The following is a 17,964-nucleotide window of genomic DNA, read 5'->3' as shown; positions in this document are numbered from 1 at the left end:
CCCCAGACAAGGGGAAAAGCTCCTGTGCAAAGGTCATGCACATAGGTGACAGATGGGCGGATGGTATCTCACTGCCACTCTCATTATCATCAAAAGTCAGGAACTAACCTTTCATATGAATGAAACACTATATACAGTACACGATACACTATAGTATAGTATGTTGTGTTGTCGCAAAGGCTTAAAGCTTAATGGCTTTCACAATTTTGCAGCAACTGGCCAAAAGAATAGTCAGCCTTGTTTTCTGCCAAGATGGGCTGCCAGGGTTAACAGGAAGAAAGCGACGTTTGTGTAAGTATTTTTAACTAAACAGAAAAAAACACTGCGTAACACTTAAAAAAATTGTCCCAACATGAAAGTACAGTAGCAAAGGAGGTCTGTTTGTGATATCGCTGCAAGTAACTGAAACATTATGCACCGTTTCAACATTAACACTATAGCTAAAGATAGTAAAATTGTATTAAAATGTTAAATACAATTAACTGTACATAGAGAGAGACTCAAGTGCCTCTTAAGTGAGTTCAAGTACCACTAGTGGAATTTAAGAATCACTGGCATAAAAGCTACAACAACAAACTAGCAGGGGTTTTCACGCTCGGTTAGTTTGGTGCTTAGACGGGCTACAGAAATCTTAAGAGAGTTAACAGGACAAGAGCAAAGTTTGCATCGATTTAACAATGGAGGCAGCCACTGCCAGAAGGCGCACGACCCAAAAAAGTCTGCTCCCTCGACGGGTTGCCACAGAAATTAAAACAAAGAATAAGCAGAAAGGGAAAAGTTTGTGGGTAATTGGAGAAAAACAATCATTGCATTGAATACTTTATTTAATGAGGCAACAACCAGTAGACTCTACTGAGTAGAGAGTGCAATTCATTTATGCTTGGCTAATTTGCTGCTTAGACAGGCTGCCAGAACTATTAAGAGAGAGTTAAGAAACAAAGTTGGTATTGACATAACAATGCAGCTGCGACAAACAGAGTACTTTTAATTCTGTCCCAGTTAGTCTGCTACATGTTGCCATAGAAAAGGAACTTGATAAGAAACGGGAAAGAAATGTGTGGGAAATAAATAAATAAATAAATACTACGACTGTCACTAGATTCTGCAAACTTTAAAGATGGCAATTACAAGTTTCCGTTTTAACAACGCAGACAATGTTTCATTTTTTATGCATAAATCTATATTTTGGAACATGGTAAAACAGATAATTATATAATGGTTTAAGTGTGATTTGTTCATTTTCCTAATGGATGTCTGCGCCAAACATCTGCAGATGCTTCAAAAGAACAGAACGTAAAATCTATTCATCTATTCATGTCTTTGCTGAATTGCTTGTCGTGAGCTGGATCCTATCCCAGACACCTTCAATTCAATATCCTTCACAACTCATGATCAACAGGAGATTAGCGAGTGGGAAAAAATATGCGATAATCCCACAGCGTTTTGTCCGTCGGATCCTCGCTGGACATATGACACGACCTATCGAACAAAATCAAAGGACGGGATATTGTATGCTTGTCTCCGGGGAAGTTAATTGGAAGACAGGGTGGGGAAAGTTCTTTGGGGAAGTGCAAGCCCGCCAACAGGAGATAAAAGCCAACCTGTGAGTGAGAGCGCTCCATTTGTTGTGTGTATTTATGAGTGTTGCATTGAGGACCATTAATGAACACACGCTGGGCATGACTGTAGTCTTCTGGCAGGTTTAGAGGTGAGAAGCATTGATCTGAGACGTGTCAAACACTTGGGCGGATTTGGAATGTTTGCTATTTAACGGGAGGCGCTATCGACCCACTGGCATCCATGTTATGGTTCACCCTACATGCGCACATGGATGGAGCTTACTCTTTTCTATTTTGGAGTCTGACACAGCTGATTGATCGCCGCCTAAAGAGGGGTTTGGGTCATCGTGGGGCTGGGTGATGTGTTTAGCAATTTACGATGTGTAGACCAAACATTTGACAGCAAGCGCTCATTACCACGATGACCGACTTGAAGGCTTGCGAAACGTCGAGTAAAGTATACAGCTTCGTTTGCATACATCTATCTACATGTTGATTAGCCAAGCTATCAACGTAGCAAAGAGGAAAATTCAGGACCATTATAAAGCGGGAAGGCAGTTTTTGGGAGTATTAAAAAAACAAATAAATCAAATGTCCCTATTGCATAAAAGATGATGTGACAAGCTGAGGGTGTAATGTTTTCAGTGCGGTGGGAAAAAAAATCGATATAACAATGCGAAGCATGCAAAAGGCACAGCTAATTCAGTTTGCTGCATAGAGAGGTGCTATAGAAAACAAAATTAAGAATGAACAGGAAAAATGTTTGTGAAAGTAAAAAAATAAAAAGGAGTTACTATATAATGGATGAAACAGTGTGGCAACAACCATGTTAATTAGCCATGCTGTTCTGTTAGCAATCAGTGCAAATCGGGGCCATTATCAGGCCAGGAGGAAGTTAAAGTTAGGACGGCAGGTTTAGCGGCACCGTTCCATTTTTGTTACTTCAGCAAACGGCCGCCTTGTTCTATACTGGGCTGACAGCTGCTGGCAGCTTTGAACAGCTTCACACACTACTCTCACATATTTGCACACGCAAAACAGCTTCACACGCTACCCTGAAAGGTGATGAAGGTCTGAAAGTGTTTGTCAGTGATTGCTCTTCTTTAGGATAACAAGAGATAATTAAAAATCAGCACCTGAAATGCTTCTCATATTGTTTTGACAAACTAAACTTCTTTGCTTGTTTTTTGCAGTGCTTCTTCATAAACTTAAAGAACAACTTTGGCTATACTTTTCTGCCAGACCCTTCACAGTGAGCAAGGAGACGTCCACCATCCACACAGCACCGTGCCTCTCACCACATCAGAATCAGAATCAGCTTTATTGGACAAGTTTGTGCATACCAAACAAGGAATTTGATTCCGGTTGATCTCAGTCTCCGGACAACATAAACAATGAATGGGGTTAACCACGCTGCTGTAAGTGTGGGAAGGACTTGAAGAGCCACATAAAACCAGGCCAAGAACTACGCGTCATCGGCCAGGCCTGGTCTACGGGAACGTTTATCACATTCATCCAGAAAATATTTATGGAAGGCGTACCCGAGTCCTCCGAGTCTTTGCTGTCCGGCACCTCCTCCATGTCGTCGTCGGACATCTCCATCTCTTCCTCGCGCCGGATGCCCATCAGCTGCTCGTTGTGCATGTTTCGAATCTCCTGGAAGACAGAATAAATGGAAGATGGCATCAGGAAACAGAAATAAAAGAAGCAAACGTGTATTATTATAAAACAAGCTAAATGTTCAGGCTACTCTGTGGGGGACGCATGCATCAATGACCAAGCAAAAACAAAGTCTTTGTGCCCCCCTGCCGAAAGCTGCCATTAGAAGGTAATGACATGACAAGGTCGAGGTGGCGAGCAAAAGCGCTGGATTGCAGCGACAGGCGGCCTTCGAGGTGAGAAGGATCCCTTCCCCCCTGCAATCTGACACAAAGCCACACATTTTTCCAATTGCCTGTGGTTCTTTGTCTTTTTAGGCCTATTTCCTGTTCTCAAGTGACCAGCAAAACCGCTTTGACTTTTGTTGTGAAGTGGGGATGTGCTGGGCCTTCAGAGATACACACAACAAAAGCATTATTGGTATTTGTGCTGTTGTCTTTCCTTTCAATCCTGGAAAGAGCACATATTTTCTCTGTTGTCGACAAGGCGTCTCCACACAGAGAAATCGCCCATTTCCGCGATTGTTTCTTTTATGGCTAGCAATAAAATCGAGAACGTAAGTAATTAAGCTCGTTTATAAAATGTAATTCAACCAAAAGTTTCACACGCCTACATGCACACTGCTGTATTCATTGATAAATGTTACTGTTCATGAACCAATTATTGTTTTTCATTTGTTATTATTTAAAGGGGAAGTCAGGTACCAAATTTTCTTTACAATATAATGTTTTACGCAGCCACAACTAGTCTAAACATGACATTCTGATTAATATTATTGTTTTTATCCATATCTCAAGTGGTGGCCGTTTTGCCAGTTGCTCTCAACTGAAAATGAGGTCACAGTTGCTCCACCAATTAACGTAGCGTTTTAATCACATTTGTACATGTGTGATATTGCTGAGTCTGCATGTGAGCGTCTGGCCGTGAGCTCCGTTCGACAGCAGCTCCTGCATGAACGTGCTCATTTTGGTTCGCTTATCTTTGATACCGTGGGGACAATGATGACATTAAGATTGCATGCCAAGTTTTATATGAAAAATTGCTGCCTTGATATGACACCATTCCGTCAAGAAAACTCACAAGAAATAAACATGACTTCTCTTATCTATTTTGTAACATGCAGCCTTTCTTACAGTACTAATAATAGAAATCAAACGCAGCCATCATCATAAAATCAACTGACTGAATAAAATATTACCCCCAAAGTGCCAAAGGGACCTTAAAACAAAGTGCCTGAGAGTAAATCAACTTTGAGCCATCTGTCAGCTGACATTTTTCAGACGGAGCCCGATGGCAGAGGTCACACACAAACACCTGCAGACACACACAACCATCTGCTGTGTACACACACACACACACATGCGCACACACACGTGCACACACACACACAGACACACACAGACACACACACACAGACACACACACGCACACACACACACACACACACACACACACACACACACACACACACACACACACACACACACACACACACAAAAAGACTAGCGAAGGGAGGCAGCTGTAGTCTCGACTGCGCCTGGGAGGAGTGCAGCCTGCCATGCTTCACCTCCCGGCCAGTCAATCACACAGAATAGACACAAGATGGCCGCCTGTGTGACGATCGGTTGACTCACCTTGTCTCGCTACTCTGTTCCTGATAAAATGCATTCATCCAGTCAAACGCCACCCCCATCCCTTACTAGATAGACGCCGCTAAATGCTTCCAAAGCGCCAACGGTGCATTACTTAGCAGGAAGTAGCCTGTCATTTTCACGCCTTTTATTTTATCTGTGACGGGATGTCGGCCGCAAAAGTGACAAGTAGCACTAGCACAACCGCATGTGGCTTAAAGGAAAACCATTTGTACTTGTTAAAAAACAACACATTACATTGGAAAATACTTTTGGGATTAAAAACAAATGCCACAAAATCCTCAAACTGGTTTTATACATCTTAATTAATGCACTTTGAGCCTCAACAACTAGTGTTGAATGTGCCTTTAAGGGGTGTGGCCTAGTTGGTGATGTCAGAAACATTGCCCGCTTGGGTGAGCATCAGGATTTTAGTTTTGGCTTACTGTAGCTGCTTGCGTGTGACAAAGAGAAATATACATTGTGTATTGCCCTAAAAGTCAGCTTGCGTAATGCTAATACATAAACTGGAAATATTATAGAGGTAATTATTATTTAATATTATGAAATATTTCATTGACAAACCAGCATGTAACTGTATTATAATTGTCCCTGGTGGCCAAGTTACACACAGCAGAAATACAATGCCCGTAATATAAATGCATTAGGTCACATTCTGTTTAATTAATTACATTCTAGTATTTAATGATGATCTTACTTTGTTTTTATCATGTACAATGCTCACCGCTCCAAATGTTCTTATTAAAAACATGACAAATAGTTTTGTTGGCGTTATCTTGGGGACCGATTGATTTATTTCAACCACTGTAGTTAAAATACTCACATACTGTTAACTTTTAGAGGGCAAGGAGTTGCAGTTTTTTTTTTTTTTTAAATCTGTGTCACTTGGATTCTCTGTTATGCTGTTGTGAGTAAATGTAGCTAGAGTCTTATCCCGAATGCTTATTTATTTACCGATGTGCACTTTTTAATTTTACTATAGTGAATAATGTTGATATGATAGACACATTTAAGTGCCTTTTGGTTCAGCACACTCAATAAACCCAATCTAATTTGATATTGATATACCCTACTTAATAGCTGTAAGTGGTTGGCTGTTTTGCACCACATTGCAAGTTTAAGGACTTGCTCATGGTTAACTATTATTTTATTTTTTATGAATCAGGTCTTATTCGCTCACTGCATTTTCTTTCACTTGCATTGACAGTCGTGCTTAACCTTCCCTAGTGTAAAAGCCTATTTAAACGAGCATGTTAGGAAAGGTAGAATGCACGAACCCTGAGGCCTAATGAATCAAAATGGCTGGCTTGGTCTGGTGCACTGCTTGTATCGAAGATCATTCAGAGACCACAATGGTTAGACAAAAGACGGATAGAACAGAAGAATGGTCTTTACATCGTGTGCATGCAAGTAAACCATGTTTTTGCATTGAAACACTTGTAATTTATCATCCATTGGTCACACAATTGGACACAAAACCTTTCACACAGAGATACTACAAAATTGCCAAAAGAAAGCCATAATGCTGGATCCAGCTTTTTACAGGCAGTGTTCAACACCTACCTTTAAAAAGTCATTACTGTGAGATTTTCGTGTGAGCAAGTTTGTTTGATTACCATTAAAACTAAATACAATGGTACCTTGACTTGTGAATTGAATTTGTCCATTAACCTTGTGATTCAACTTAAAGGCCTTTCAAATCAATTTTCCCCATTGAAATTAACTGAAATGCCATGAATCTGTTCCAGCACCCTCCGAAAATATAGATTTTGTTTTTAGTTAAAAAAACAAAAATGTAAACTGTATGCAACACTATAAGAAAAACGTCTTAAAAAGTAACTATTGAACGTCAGGGGTCACTAACCTTTTTGAAGCTGAGAGCTACTTCTTTAGGACTAATTAATACATAGGGCCTACAATTGGAAATACACATTGAATAATAATCTATTATTTTTATGTTATTATTAGCAATTCATGATGTTCATTTCTGTGTAGACACTGAACATGGTTATGATGTGTAATTGTGGCTCGCTGACCTTGCCCACGCCAAAGCATTACACTAACTTAACTGTCCCATTTTTGCTACTTCAAAACTTGTAATCGGGGGCATTTGTAAGTTAAGGTACCACCACTGCATTACTATTATAGCTTAAGACACTTACCAAACAGATTTGATCATAAGCGGTCCAGGCTGCGCTACAACCCAAATATTAACATCATGCTAACTGATCTAGTTGGGAAAAAACAAAAAAACAAAAACCCTTTTTGGACAAAGTTACCTCACATAATACTACCCTGTAGTGTGTTACCTTAACATGGAAGCAAAGTGAGGAAGGATCTCTCCCTTTCCAGTATGTCCTGGCTCCTTTCAAGTACTTACTGTCAAACATGGAGTCTTTAATGCTCAGGTCGTGCTTTAACAGTCATTTCAAGAAATGAAAAAAGTATGTTTCCTTTAGGTAAGCAACAGCAATCACAACCATCAGGTAAACTCAAAAAAATATTTATATACGTATATATATATATATATAAAAAATATATGTGATAAAGAAGAACTAACCTCGGCTTGCTTGCGCCACACGTCCAGGTTCTTGCGTTGCGCTTTGGAGAAATGGTCCCATGCCTTTTGTTTGGAAGCGGCTTGGAATACAGACACAATCTGCTCAACTGCGGCGGGATGCAGAGAGGGGATCGGGGGGGCGATAGCAGAGACCATCCAGAGATCAGAGAGAGACAGAGACAGAGGGCAAGATGGGAGGGAGCAGAGGAGCGAGAGAGTGGAGTCAACTATAGGGGTCTAAAGGAATTGACTCTGTGTGTGTGAGTGCGTACGTGCGTGTGTGTGTGCATGTGTGTGTATGTGTATGTGTATGTAAGCATTTGGTTTTCTTACCTGTAGATGCCAAAGCATCATCTTGCAGTTAGATGGTGTTATTTCTGTATCCACTACACAAACAAAACTTTTGGAACACCATCTTAACCAATAATGAATGATCAGCATTAGTTCAACTGGATTAGTTAATGTTTTCCCTCTGAGCCTTCACTTAGTACTCAGTACCCACTAATGGCATTTGGTCCGCAGAGCAAAGGCACTGAGCAGGCATGTATGGGTGGAGGAGCTCCAAGAGGTAAGGTGGAGCCAGACCATTTAAAGATTTTAAAAAAACGGAATCATAAAAAAAAAAAAAAAAAGGTCTGTCAGAGTTGGAGTTAAATGGTCACCCTTACTCCCTTATTTCAAGCTGAATCAGTGTGATCATTATTTTTGTCCATAATCGCCCAGCATGGAAGAAAACGAACTTTGCACAGCAAAGGCCTGTGAATCAAGCCTCAGAACTGCAAGGTACTACTTCACCATACTGGACCTGAACACATCATGATCCAATTTTCAAACAGATTTCAAACTTATGACCCAGCGAGGATACAATCTGCTCTCATGTTGGGTAGTCACGAGGGACAACTTGGGCAGTCTCGGTATCCCACAAGTCCTAATGTATGAAGGAGGGAAGTCAATACGACCACCACATCAGAGGCGCGTGTGCGCAGATAGGGGCGAATGGGAGATCAATAGCGCCGTTCAGCGCACGCTGTAATTTGATGGCACTGATCGATTTTGAAGGCAGAGAGAGTGCGTGCGCATTTACAACTTTCATGCGAGACAGACGAGAGGCCGGCGTGCTTATTATGCTGGGACTGGGACTATTTTATCTGTGAGGAAACGGCGGTTGTTTTGGAGACCTTTTAATTGTTATTCCACAGCTTGTTCAGCGCCACAAATTGTATTATCTACAATAACAATGTGCTTTAGCGCCGCACTGCAAATATGAGCTCAGCGCTGTGTTACCTAAAGTCATTAAAATACAAATCCTGTTTGAAAACAGATGGCATTTGTATACCTATAACACCTTCATTTGGACAAATGTGTTTCTGAAACAATATGAAACAAGATTACTGGGAAACTCAAAGGTATATCAAGTGAACAGGAACCTAAAACTGAATAAAAGGACTATTCAAGAGGCACTTTGAAACACGACTCATGCTCACAGCTGATAGTAATCATACATACAGTAAGAGTCCACATTTTCATTCATTTGCTTTGGTTTTGGTTGGCAACAGAGTTCAGAACGCCAAGGTACTTGTACGAACAATAGCATCCATAACCGGATTTTGTTTTTAATTTGGAAATAGCTTTTACTAGAGAGATGATAGTCTTTGAGGAACTACTGTACATAAGTAATGAGATGCCACTGGACACTGTAGGGGTGTATTAAATGTACATTTTGTGCCAGTGGTATAAACGACCATTTTTAGTAATATTTTGGTTGTGAGGAACTCACACAAATATAGATGACTCAAATTTTGTACGAGACAAATTCTGTATGAGACAATAAAAATCAGTCTCCACTCAGAATTCTTCTTAAAATACTATAATGACACTGAAATGTGATCTTAGAAACAGATTGTCAATTATTTTAGTTAAGAGCATTGCTGTGAATGACAAACTCCTTATTTTCACGGCAGTAGTTTATACATCCTAATCTTCACTATCCAGCTGATTTCAACGATGAAACAAAAACTAATCTCAACCACAAACGATCCCCACTGGAATAACATTACCTTGATGTTTCTTTCTGGTTAACTTACCTGTGAGTCACTGTCTCCCATCAACAAGCAATGATAGCCGAACAAAAGTACTTACTTCTGTTGCAGCATTCAGAGCTTCAGACATGAGTGTCTTGTACAATTTGTGGGTAAAGTCATTTGATCCAGTATGCCCAGTGCTATGCTTGAATCATCGACAACTTAGTACATCAAACCAAAAATTGGCCTTACACACATTTCATTTCCATTCATAGTATGTCATGTATATTATCAACAAACGCCCTATAAGATCTTATGAAAAGGTTTGACACTCACACTGAGCAAGTATGCCAGACAGCGCAGTCTTGAATTTATCTTTGGCCTCCTCCATCTCTTTCTCGTGTTGACTCTTCTCCGTCATCAGGCGACGAATGTGGCTGTTGGATGACTGGATCATAGAGTAGAAGTTGTTGGCGTTACGGCGGTTGACCTCGCCGCGCTCCAGCCACGTCAGCAGCACGCGCACCGCCTCGGCAAACTTGCCGTCATCTGGTTAAAAAAGGCAGTCGCGTGTGAGCAAGAGACTGTTGCTAGGGAGAGGCATAACCAACTTGTTTGCTGCCTAAAGAAAGCCATCACACCTCTGCTATCTGTGACATAAAAATTAACGTTCTTAAAACCTACACCATAGTAAAAAAAGGACACGAAATAACAGCAGTCGATACCATGCCGGCCGACAAAAATGTTGGGAGCAGTGTGAGGTTCTGGGGTTGCTTTCTGCTTCTGGGCCTGGATGACTTTCTGTGATTAATGGAACAATGAATTACGCTGTCATTCTACCCGTGAAAATCCAGGAAGAGACAGCGAGGAAGTGACTCATCACTTGATATCGCAGATGCTTGATTTCAACTGGTTCAGGGGGCAATTACTTTTTCACAGAGAGAGCCAGACAGATTCACAGTACTATATTTCTGCTATCTAAAATTAATACAGAATCACATTTAAAAAAAAAAAAAAACAGACAATGGATTTTTGGGAATTAACAAGGGCCCAAGTGGGCATGCTAACCTTTCAAATCAATACTTTTCCTCTTACTTTGATACAGAACAAAACATCCCTGAGGATTTGAAAAGCGCTGTCAGGAAATATGAAACAAACCCATTCGGGTGACCTCAGCTACCTCAAAGTTATTGTGCTTAAAAAATAAATCAATCGGGTTCTTGGCTCTGATATAGGCCTGCAAGTTTGATGGAACTTGCAGAGTCAATGAGAAGAGCGAAGGGAGGCCTTGCGGAAAAGATGAAAAATGAAACAAAAAACACAGGTGACTGAGTGGAAGGCCGGCCTATGGGATGAAAGGAAAAACACAAGCGTACACGTGACAAATGACCTTACACAGAGAAGGAGGGGAGAAAAAGGTCATTTATAGACTGTCAGCTTGTAAAGTGCATCTGTGAGCTTGTTGCCATCAATAGCAAGGTTTGTTCTTTGGGAAGACAGGAAAAAGGGATTCGCTGCTGCCTTTTCCCCCCTCAGTTTCAGGGAAAGCTTCATTTCACAAGAGCCAGTGCCAAGCGATTAAAAATAAATCATTAGCATTGGCCAAGAGAGGAGAGCCAAGAAAGACACAATGATGGAGAGCGGCTTTCAAGTGAAAGGGTGTTGTTCTGTTATCAGGTAGCCCGAGACTGAAAGAGAGCTGGAAGTGTCTGCCCTCATTAGGGAAACAAGTTTGTTCAGCCAGAAACACAGAGAGGACACTTCAGGAGTGTGGAGCAGAAGAGACAGGCTTGGAAACGGCTTGCTTTAGTCGGTGATCAAACTTGATGGATTTAACTTGTTACTGTTCAAGATTGGAACCTCCAAAGGGGAACGACTCAAAAAAGTGCCACAATTTAGAGTTCATTCAGGTGAATGTAACTCTGAACACAGCCATTGCTTTTTAAGAGGGTGTCAAGGTGGATGGAATCGTCATCAGCTCCAAACACCAGTCAGTTAGCACAAAACCTGATGGCTTCTGCTAGAAAGAAAGTAAAGTCAGCAAAAGGCTTACTCAGCATGTGTAATATATTGAAACATTATAAATTTACTTTATTTGAGGTTAATTTGAGGCTCTTTAAATTGTGGCAGTTTTGTGCTGACTCGAGGGATGGATGGCTGGTTAAATTGGAACACTTTCAAATGGTCCACTTAAAGTGGGTGTGCTAACTTGTGCAACTGTATTATCTCAGTTGTTTCCTCCCTCTCTCAAAAAGGGGAATTGCTAAATTGAGTCGTGCAAGTTACAAGTCACAGTCAAATTTTAATCTTTGTCAATGTACAAAGATGTCAGAAACAATTTTGAAATGGTTTATCCTGGTCTCATTTTTTTTTTTTTTTTTTTTTACATCACAAAAACATGTACCGTAATTTTCGGACTATAAGTCGCGGTTTTTTTCATAGTTTGGGTGGGGGGGCGACTTATACTCAGGAGCGACTTATATACATATATATGTTTTTTTTCACTTTTTTGGGCATTTTATGGCTGGTGCGACTTATACTCCGGTGCGACTTATAGTCCGAAAATTACGGTAATTTGAACAGGGCTGTGTAGCCTTCATGACCACTGTATACCCGTATTGCAATGTCTAATTAAATACTGCCTGTCTCAGAACATTCGGTATGAAGTATTAGGGCCACACTAAAAAAAACAAAAAAAATAATAGCACTAGAAAAATTTAATCATTAGGAAGCGGGTACACAAATAGTTTGGAATACTAGGCTAATACTATGCCATGATGATTGACGATATTTTGCAATCTCATGAGAATTAATTGGCATTTTATCTTGAGAAAAAAAAAGCGAGGCAGAATACTAAGCAAATAACGTCTTATTATGTGATTAAGTAAGCTCTGATTCCTTCATAAAAAAAATTGCAATTTCGTAATTATAAGTTAATTTGAATTTTTTATGAGGCATTACTTTCTTTAGAGCATACATTTTTTGATACAAGGAAATATGATTCAAGAAAGCGGGCCTGAGGAAAAGTTAATTTTTTTGCTCGATTGATTTACTTTCATTTGAATTTTTTAATAACCTTAGAATGCAAGAAAAAATAATCTGCGGAGGGTAATGGGTACATTTCTGAGAATAAAGTCATACTTTCAGAAAAAGCCCCGTTACGAAAACTACAAGAATGAAGTTGTTACTGTATATTGTATTGTTCAGATATCTGTAGTTTTTGAAGCACAAACAAACTTCTGTACAAATTGTGATCACAGGAATATTAAGTCATACGTTTTCAGAAGACAACATCAGACTACTTTTATTCTTGTATGTCGGTTAAAAGTATAAAGTGCCTGAACATTGAATAAAGTTTTTGGAATGGTGCCATTTTAAACCTTGAACAGCTTAGTTCACGTAACATTATTTTCTGTGGGAAAAGTTGTTTTGAAATTAGCACAACTCTGAAGTCAACCAGCATCCTGAAACTGATTGAGTTTAATGTTGGAGGCTCCACAGCTTTTTTATTTTATATTACACAATACAAACCTTTAATCTTGTCGCCCAGCTGGCTGCACTCGTGCTCTGAGAAGTGCACGATGGGGGGAGGCGAGGGCGGCCGTAGCCGGTCTTCCTCGATCTTGCGCCGGTGCCGCTCTTCTCTGGCCATCATGCGCTGGCGACACTCCCACTCGTAGAGGTCATCCCGGGCCTGGGCAAAGTCTACGTGGAGGCGGCCTGTGTCTTTTTTGTCCGTACTGGAACCCAGACGGATCCGATAACCTTGAGAGACAACAGACGAGACCACAGCAACTCAAAATACAATGCTGTGGATAATAGGTAGGACCAACAATCTGATGTAATTCCCCGCAGCGTTTTAGCGCAGTGGTGCCAATAGCTGTCAACTATTGAGATGTTTACAAAAATGCACATTAAAGTTTGGAGTAGATATTTGACTGTAAAAAGCAACATTGCCGAGCAAGGGTGTCAAAAAGCGAAAGAGACTGAAAGTGACGCAGTCACGGTTGCTTGGATGGCGACGGAGACTTTCTGACAGCTGTCGACTTTTTATAGCCCATTCACATGAAAGAGAGACACCATTTTCTCAACGATGCCTTGAGACTTGTATGTTTACCGCAATTTATAAATACATATATTTCGGGAAACCGCACAGCTCCTCATTGTAGGAATATCATTCCGCTGAGTCGAAGGATGAAACTGGAGACATGAAAGATGAAGAGACTCAGTCCATATTTTGCGCACCTTCCTCCTCACCCAATACAGCTCAGATCATCTTCCACAAATTGCGTTAGGGACATTTGAGACTATTGATTCTTACTGTCAGCCACCATCTTTTGCTTGTTGGCTACCTTTGTTTCAGAGCTTGTAGAGACTTAATAAGAAACACAGCAGATTGTATAGATGAGTATAAAGTGCATAGAAAAAGTATTTATACAAGGGATGTATGGGAGGTATACAGCTAGTGTACAGTATAGTGGGTGAACATGCAGTACAGCATGGGTCACCAACCTTTTTGAAACTGAGAGCTACTTCTTAGATACTGAATAATGTGAATTGCAACCACGTACTTGTGAAGTAACAAATTTGCTAGCTAAACGACCACGTCTATAGCATTCCTAGAAAATCGCATCGCATATTACCTGCATCGCAGGTAAGCTATATTTAGAAAAGGTACAATGGCTTCTCATGTGGTCTTTGGGGACGACCTGGTGCCTTTGGGTACCATGCTGTTGACCCCTGCAGTATGGTAAATAGTGGGTGCATATGTGCCACCCCTAGGATATATCAAACTTCTTTTTTATTGTTGGTGCATGGCGTATCCTGATTTTTTTGTGCAATCGGGTGTGTTGTTGAAGACGCACGTCTGGCGGAATGAGAATTTGGTGGGAGAGCGTTTGAAGTTAAGCCTGCACGGACCACGTCTAAATACTGGCGCAGGTTGTCTAACACTACTTCCAGGCACAAGGAGCCAGATCGTGAGCTTTGCGGACATGTGCGTAGACGTCAGAAGCATTTCAGTGATAAACGAAGGCATCAAACCATCTGAAGCTTATAGTTCAATTCACTATGTCCTTTTCTGCCAGAGATGTTCCCATGCAATGTATGAGGTCAATACACCTGCTTGTGAGCATCTACGAAATGATCAACATCTGGTCTAATCCACCTCTTTGCAGATTTACACCACTTGTAGCTCCAGATCTGCGCCAGTCACAAGAACATAGCCCATGTTGAAGGTGATTATATAAATTACAGAAGGTGTTGTATAGCGACAAACAGAGGAGTAAACAATACATGCGTGGTGCATAAAGTTATCATTTACATGGGGTACACAGTGTATGTAGGCACAGTGGTGTATAGAGGGCTATAGTTTCTGAACAGAGGATGTATAAAAGGCATACTGTGGATAGAGTGCTGAAGGTGTACGGAGAGTGCATACAGCGATGTAAAGAATGTGCAGAGGGTGTTTGAAGACATCACAGAGCCGGTTCAAACTGTATACAGAGCTACGTATCGCATAATGGTAAACAAAAGGTGTAAATATACAAGGTTGTATAAGTGCATACAGAGTGCAGAGTGGGCGTATGTACAGAGTATATATAGAGAGATCCAGTACAGTACAATATAGGATAAAACATCCAGAGATGAAGAGGACAAGGAGGTATCAACAGACCGCCTGTGGTTCTTAACAATGACATGATATTAGTGATGACGTTAACTCTGCACATTAATTATTCATTTACATTCAATTTTCCCTCACGGTGACTCATGAATTTAGAAGTCCATTTCATGAGCAAATTCTTGTTGAAATGATTCAGAGTGTATTTTCGTCCGGGTGCCCTCCAATAATACACTGCGATGGTGTCCAGTGTGTATGATTCATTCAATTCACATCACTAGAGACAGTAGAAGTGGCAGTGCCAGTGGTTTGTAATAGGGCAGGGATTGCACAAACAGGAAAAGAAATGAGCTCGAGGTCGGGGGCTTAAAGATAGGTCTGATGCGCAATATAGCAGTACTTCAATATTTCATGTCGGGAGATCTCAGTGTTCAGGCTGCAGTGTATGTGCAGTGTGTGAGTGTGTGTGTGTCCACACTACTGTCTAATACATGAACTGGATCTCAACTTGACACACACAACAACTACAGTCAAAGTCACATGACTACACTCATAAGGAAGCTTCAGGCTGTTTGCTGCCACTCTCAGTTGAAGTTTACGGTTTGGGTAAATATAAAACAAAGCAAATGCAAATTAGACGTGTATTTTAAACAACCCGATAGCGTGACATGAAATAAGTCTCTTCAGCATAATGCTAACAAGCAATACAAAAGACCATGGAAAAGACCATAGAAGGATTTACAGAACTGTGTTGCAGTGATATAGTCGTTTGAGCAACAAATATTTTAACACAAACGCTGAAGCAACACAAGTTGACAGAATATCTAGCAATACCCAGAGCCATATATGTTTTTACCCTCTGATAAAAACGACGAACATTATTGCAGTTTATAGTAATTTCATGTAAATGTGCAATTCTCATTGGGGTTTTTTTTTGTCTGCATTATCCTACCACTTGTGGTCGGTGCCTAAAAAAGTAGTATTTGGCATATAGGAATATGTTTGAGTGCTATATCCAGATTCTTCTAATATATTTGGATTATAAGGAGGAACCAATTTCAGCCAGGCTTGTTAGCGGACGGTAAAGGAAATATTAGCAAGGCGTGAATTCCTCTTTTTTTGCTGTTTGGTGTTCGCTGTGAATAGGTTTACTCACTCACTGTGAGGTGGTTTACAGTGGTGGTAATACTGGTAATCAGAAAATCCAGACAACTTCACCATCCGCATTAATTACATCAACGTTCTTTTCACGATCTAAAGCATGCTTAAGTGCTGAGAAATGACGATCCCTTGGCTGACGTGTTTTTAATAATTTCAACTTCCTTGCGCCAACGCTCGATGAATCACACGTCAATAGTTTTGGAAGACAGATGGTGTGGGATACTACAATACCCATGAGTCTCGGCTCGCCTTGCTGTGCAGAGGCAGGTGTGAATCAGCATTGCGGCAAATAGGCTCTTTATGTCCCAGCTGGTAAATTTAGGATCTGCAGTCACGATAAGTCATGTGTGGTGTCATCCTTGCTGAATGAATCAGACGTTGATCCACAATCTCGGACGATTCTTGCAAGTTGCTCGTCATCAAGTCAACGACCTTGACACCACCGGGTAGTTTATTAGACAGGAGGCCTTTATTTGTCTAATTATTTCCATCTATCCACCCATGGATTGTTCTCAATCATTCAGGTTTACATTCACATCGATGGAAAATTGGTGGTACATGAAGATTTGATCTACAAACTATGCTAGTTCAAGTGATTGACTATATATGCAATCAAACATTAGGTTTCTTTTCAAACATTTATTCTGACACAATTTGTATTTAATTTATATGTGCAATAAATTTGAATAACTAATTAAGCACTTGAAAATTGTTAAATCATGGATATTTTGTTTTCATCCAGCAGTATCTAGATTACTTTCAGGCAGTATTTCAGAATATTTATGTAACTACAGGTAACTTTTAGGGAATATTCTAAAAGCATTTAGGTAACTTTTCGGGTCCATTCTTGTAGATTTATTAACGCTTATCTCTTTGAAGTACTCATACATACAGAAAGTAAAGGCACTGATTTTCACTCTTGATAGAGGCATTACTTCACTAGTAAGATGCCAAATTACATTTGGCAATTAGTGGAGCAGATCAACACGCGGACGTGACCAAACACATGGAGCCTCCCTGTGTGCCTTAGTAAAGATCTATGCACCATACAGCTTAAGGAATGCACCCCATTGTGGATCAATACCTGATCAACCATTGTGAGTAACCATCAATCAATCAATTAGAGACGCACTGATAATGATATCAGTGCAAGTGTTGGTATATTAGTACCAATAGATCACAGTAAGATGAATGAATGCAGGATTCATCTGTCAACTAAAACAGTGCATGATTGCATTACTCATGTGTCAACAAAAATAGTTGGATCAGTTTTGAGGAAACTATGATGTTCACACTTGAAGCCATCATTATGGATTTTTAAAAGGTCGGGAAATGCAACGTTTCCATCAATCGATGGCGGTAAAAAACTGCCGCCAACAATAGTGGCAAGGCTGACAAATGTTCCTTACCAGACAGGAAAAGGGCCTTGTCCACCGTGAACTCCTCTGCGAATCGAATATGGCAGAAGTTCTTCTTGCTTTTTCGAATGGCCGTGATATCGCCGCACTGTCCGAACACCTCCATGATGAGCTGTTCGTTGGCATTCTCGGGCAGGCCGCCGACAAACACCGTCTTACAACCAGGAGGACGCTCTCTAGTTGCTGGAGGCGGGAGATCTGTTGGTTGTAAAAGAAAGGCTGGACTGACAACTGGAGATGGGAATAGTAAACAATCAATTTTCCCCCTTTCACGGGAGTACAAACCAATTAATCATTTATCCCGAGCAAGAACA

General features: G+C 40.6%; 1 protein-coding gene across 8 annotated transcripts in view; it reads right to left on the bottom strand.

Moving 5' to 3' along the window:
- The window catches only part of enox2 (ecto-NOX disulfide-thiol exchanger 2), a 146,305-nt gene that overhangs the window by 10,245 nt on the left and 118,096 nt on the right, over positions 1 to 17,964 (bottom strand). For all 8 annotated transcript variants that reach the window (XM_037263002.1, XM_037263004.1, XM_037263008.1 and 5 more), the window contains 5 exons: positions 17,642 to 17,848; positions 12,983 to 13,216; positions 9,788 to 10,000; positions 7,431 to 7,537; positions 3,101 to 3,215 (listed from right to left, as the gene is read on the bottom strand). In XM_037263002.1, coding sequence (XP_037118897.1) covers positions 3,101 to 3,215; positions 7,431 to 7,537; positions 9,788 to 10,000; positions 12,983 to 13,216; positions 17,642 to 17,848 — 876 coding nt within the window. The remainder of the gene's footprint in view (positions 1 to 3,100; positions 3,216 to 7,430; positions 7,538 to 9,787; positions 10,001 to 12,982; positions 13,217 to 17,641; positions 17,849 to 17,964) is intronic.

Source organism: Syngnathus acus, chromosome 10 (genome assembly GCF_901709675.1).
Source record: "Syngnathus acus chromosome 10, fSynAcu1.2, whole genome shotgun sequence".
In the NCBI taxonomy this organism is placed as follows: domain Eukaryota; kingdom Metazoa; phylum Chordata; class Actinopteri; order Syngnathiformes; family Syngnathidae; genus Syngnathus; species Syngnathus acus.
This window is presented reverse-complemented; position numbering and strand designations above follow the sequence as displayed.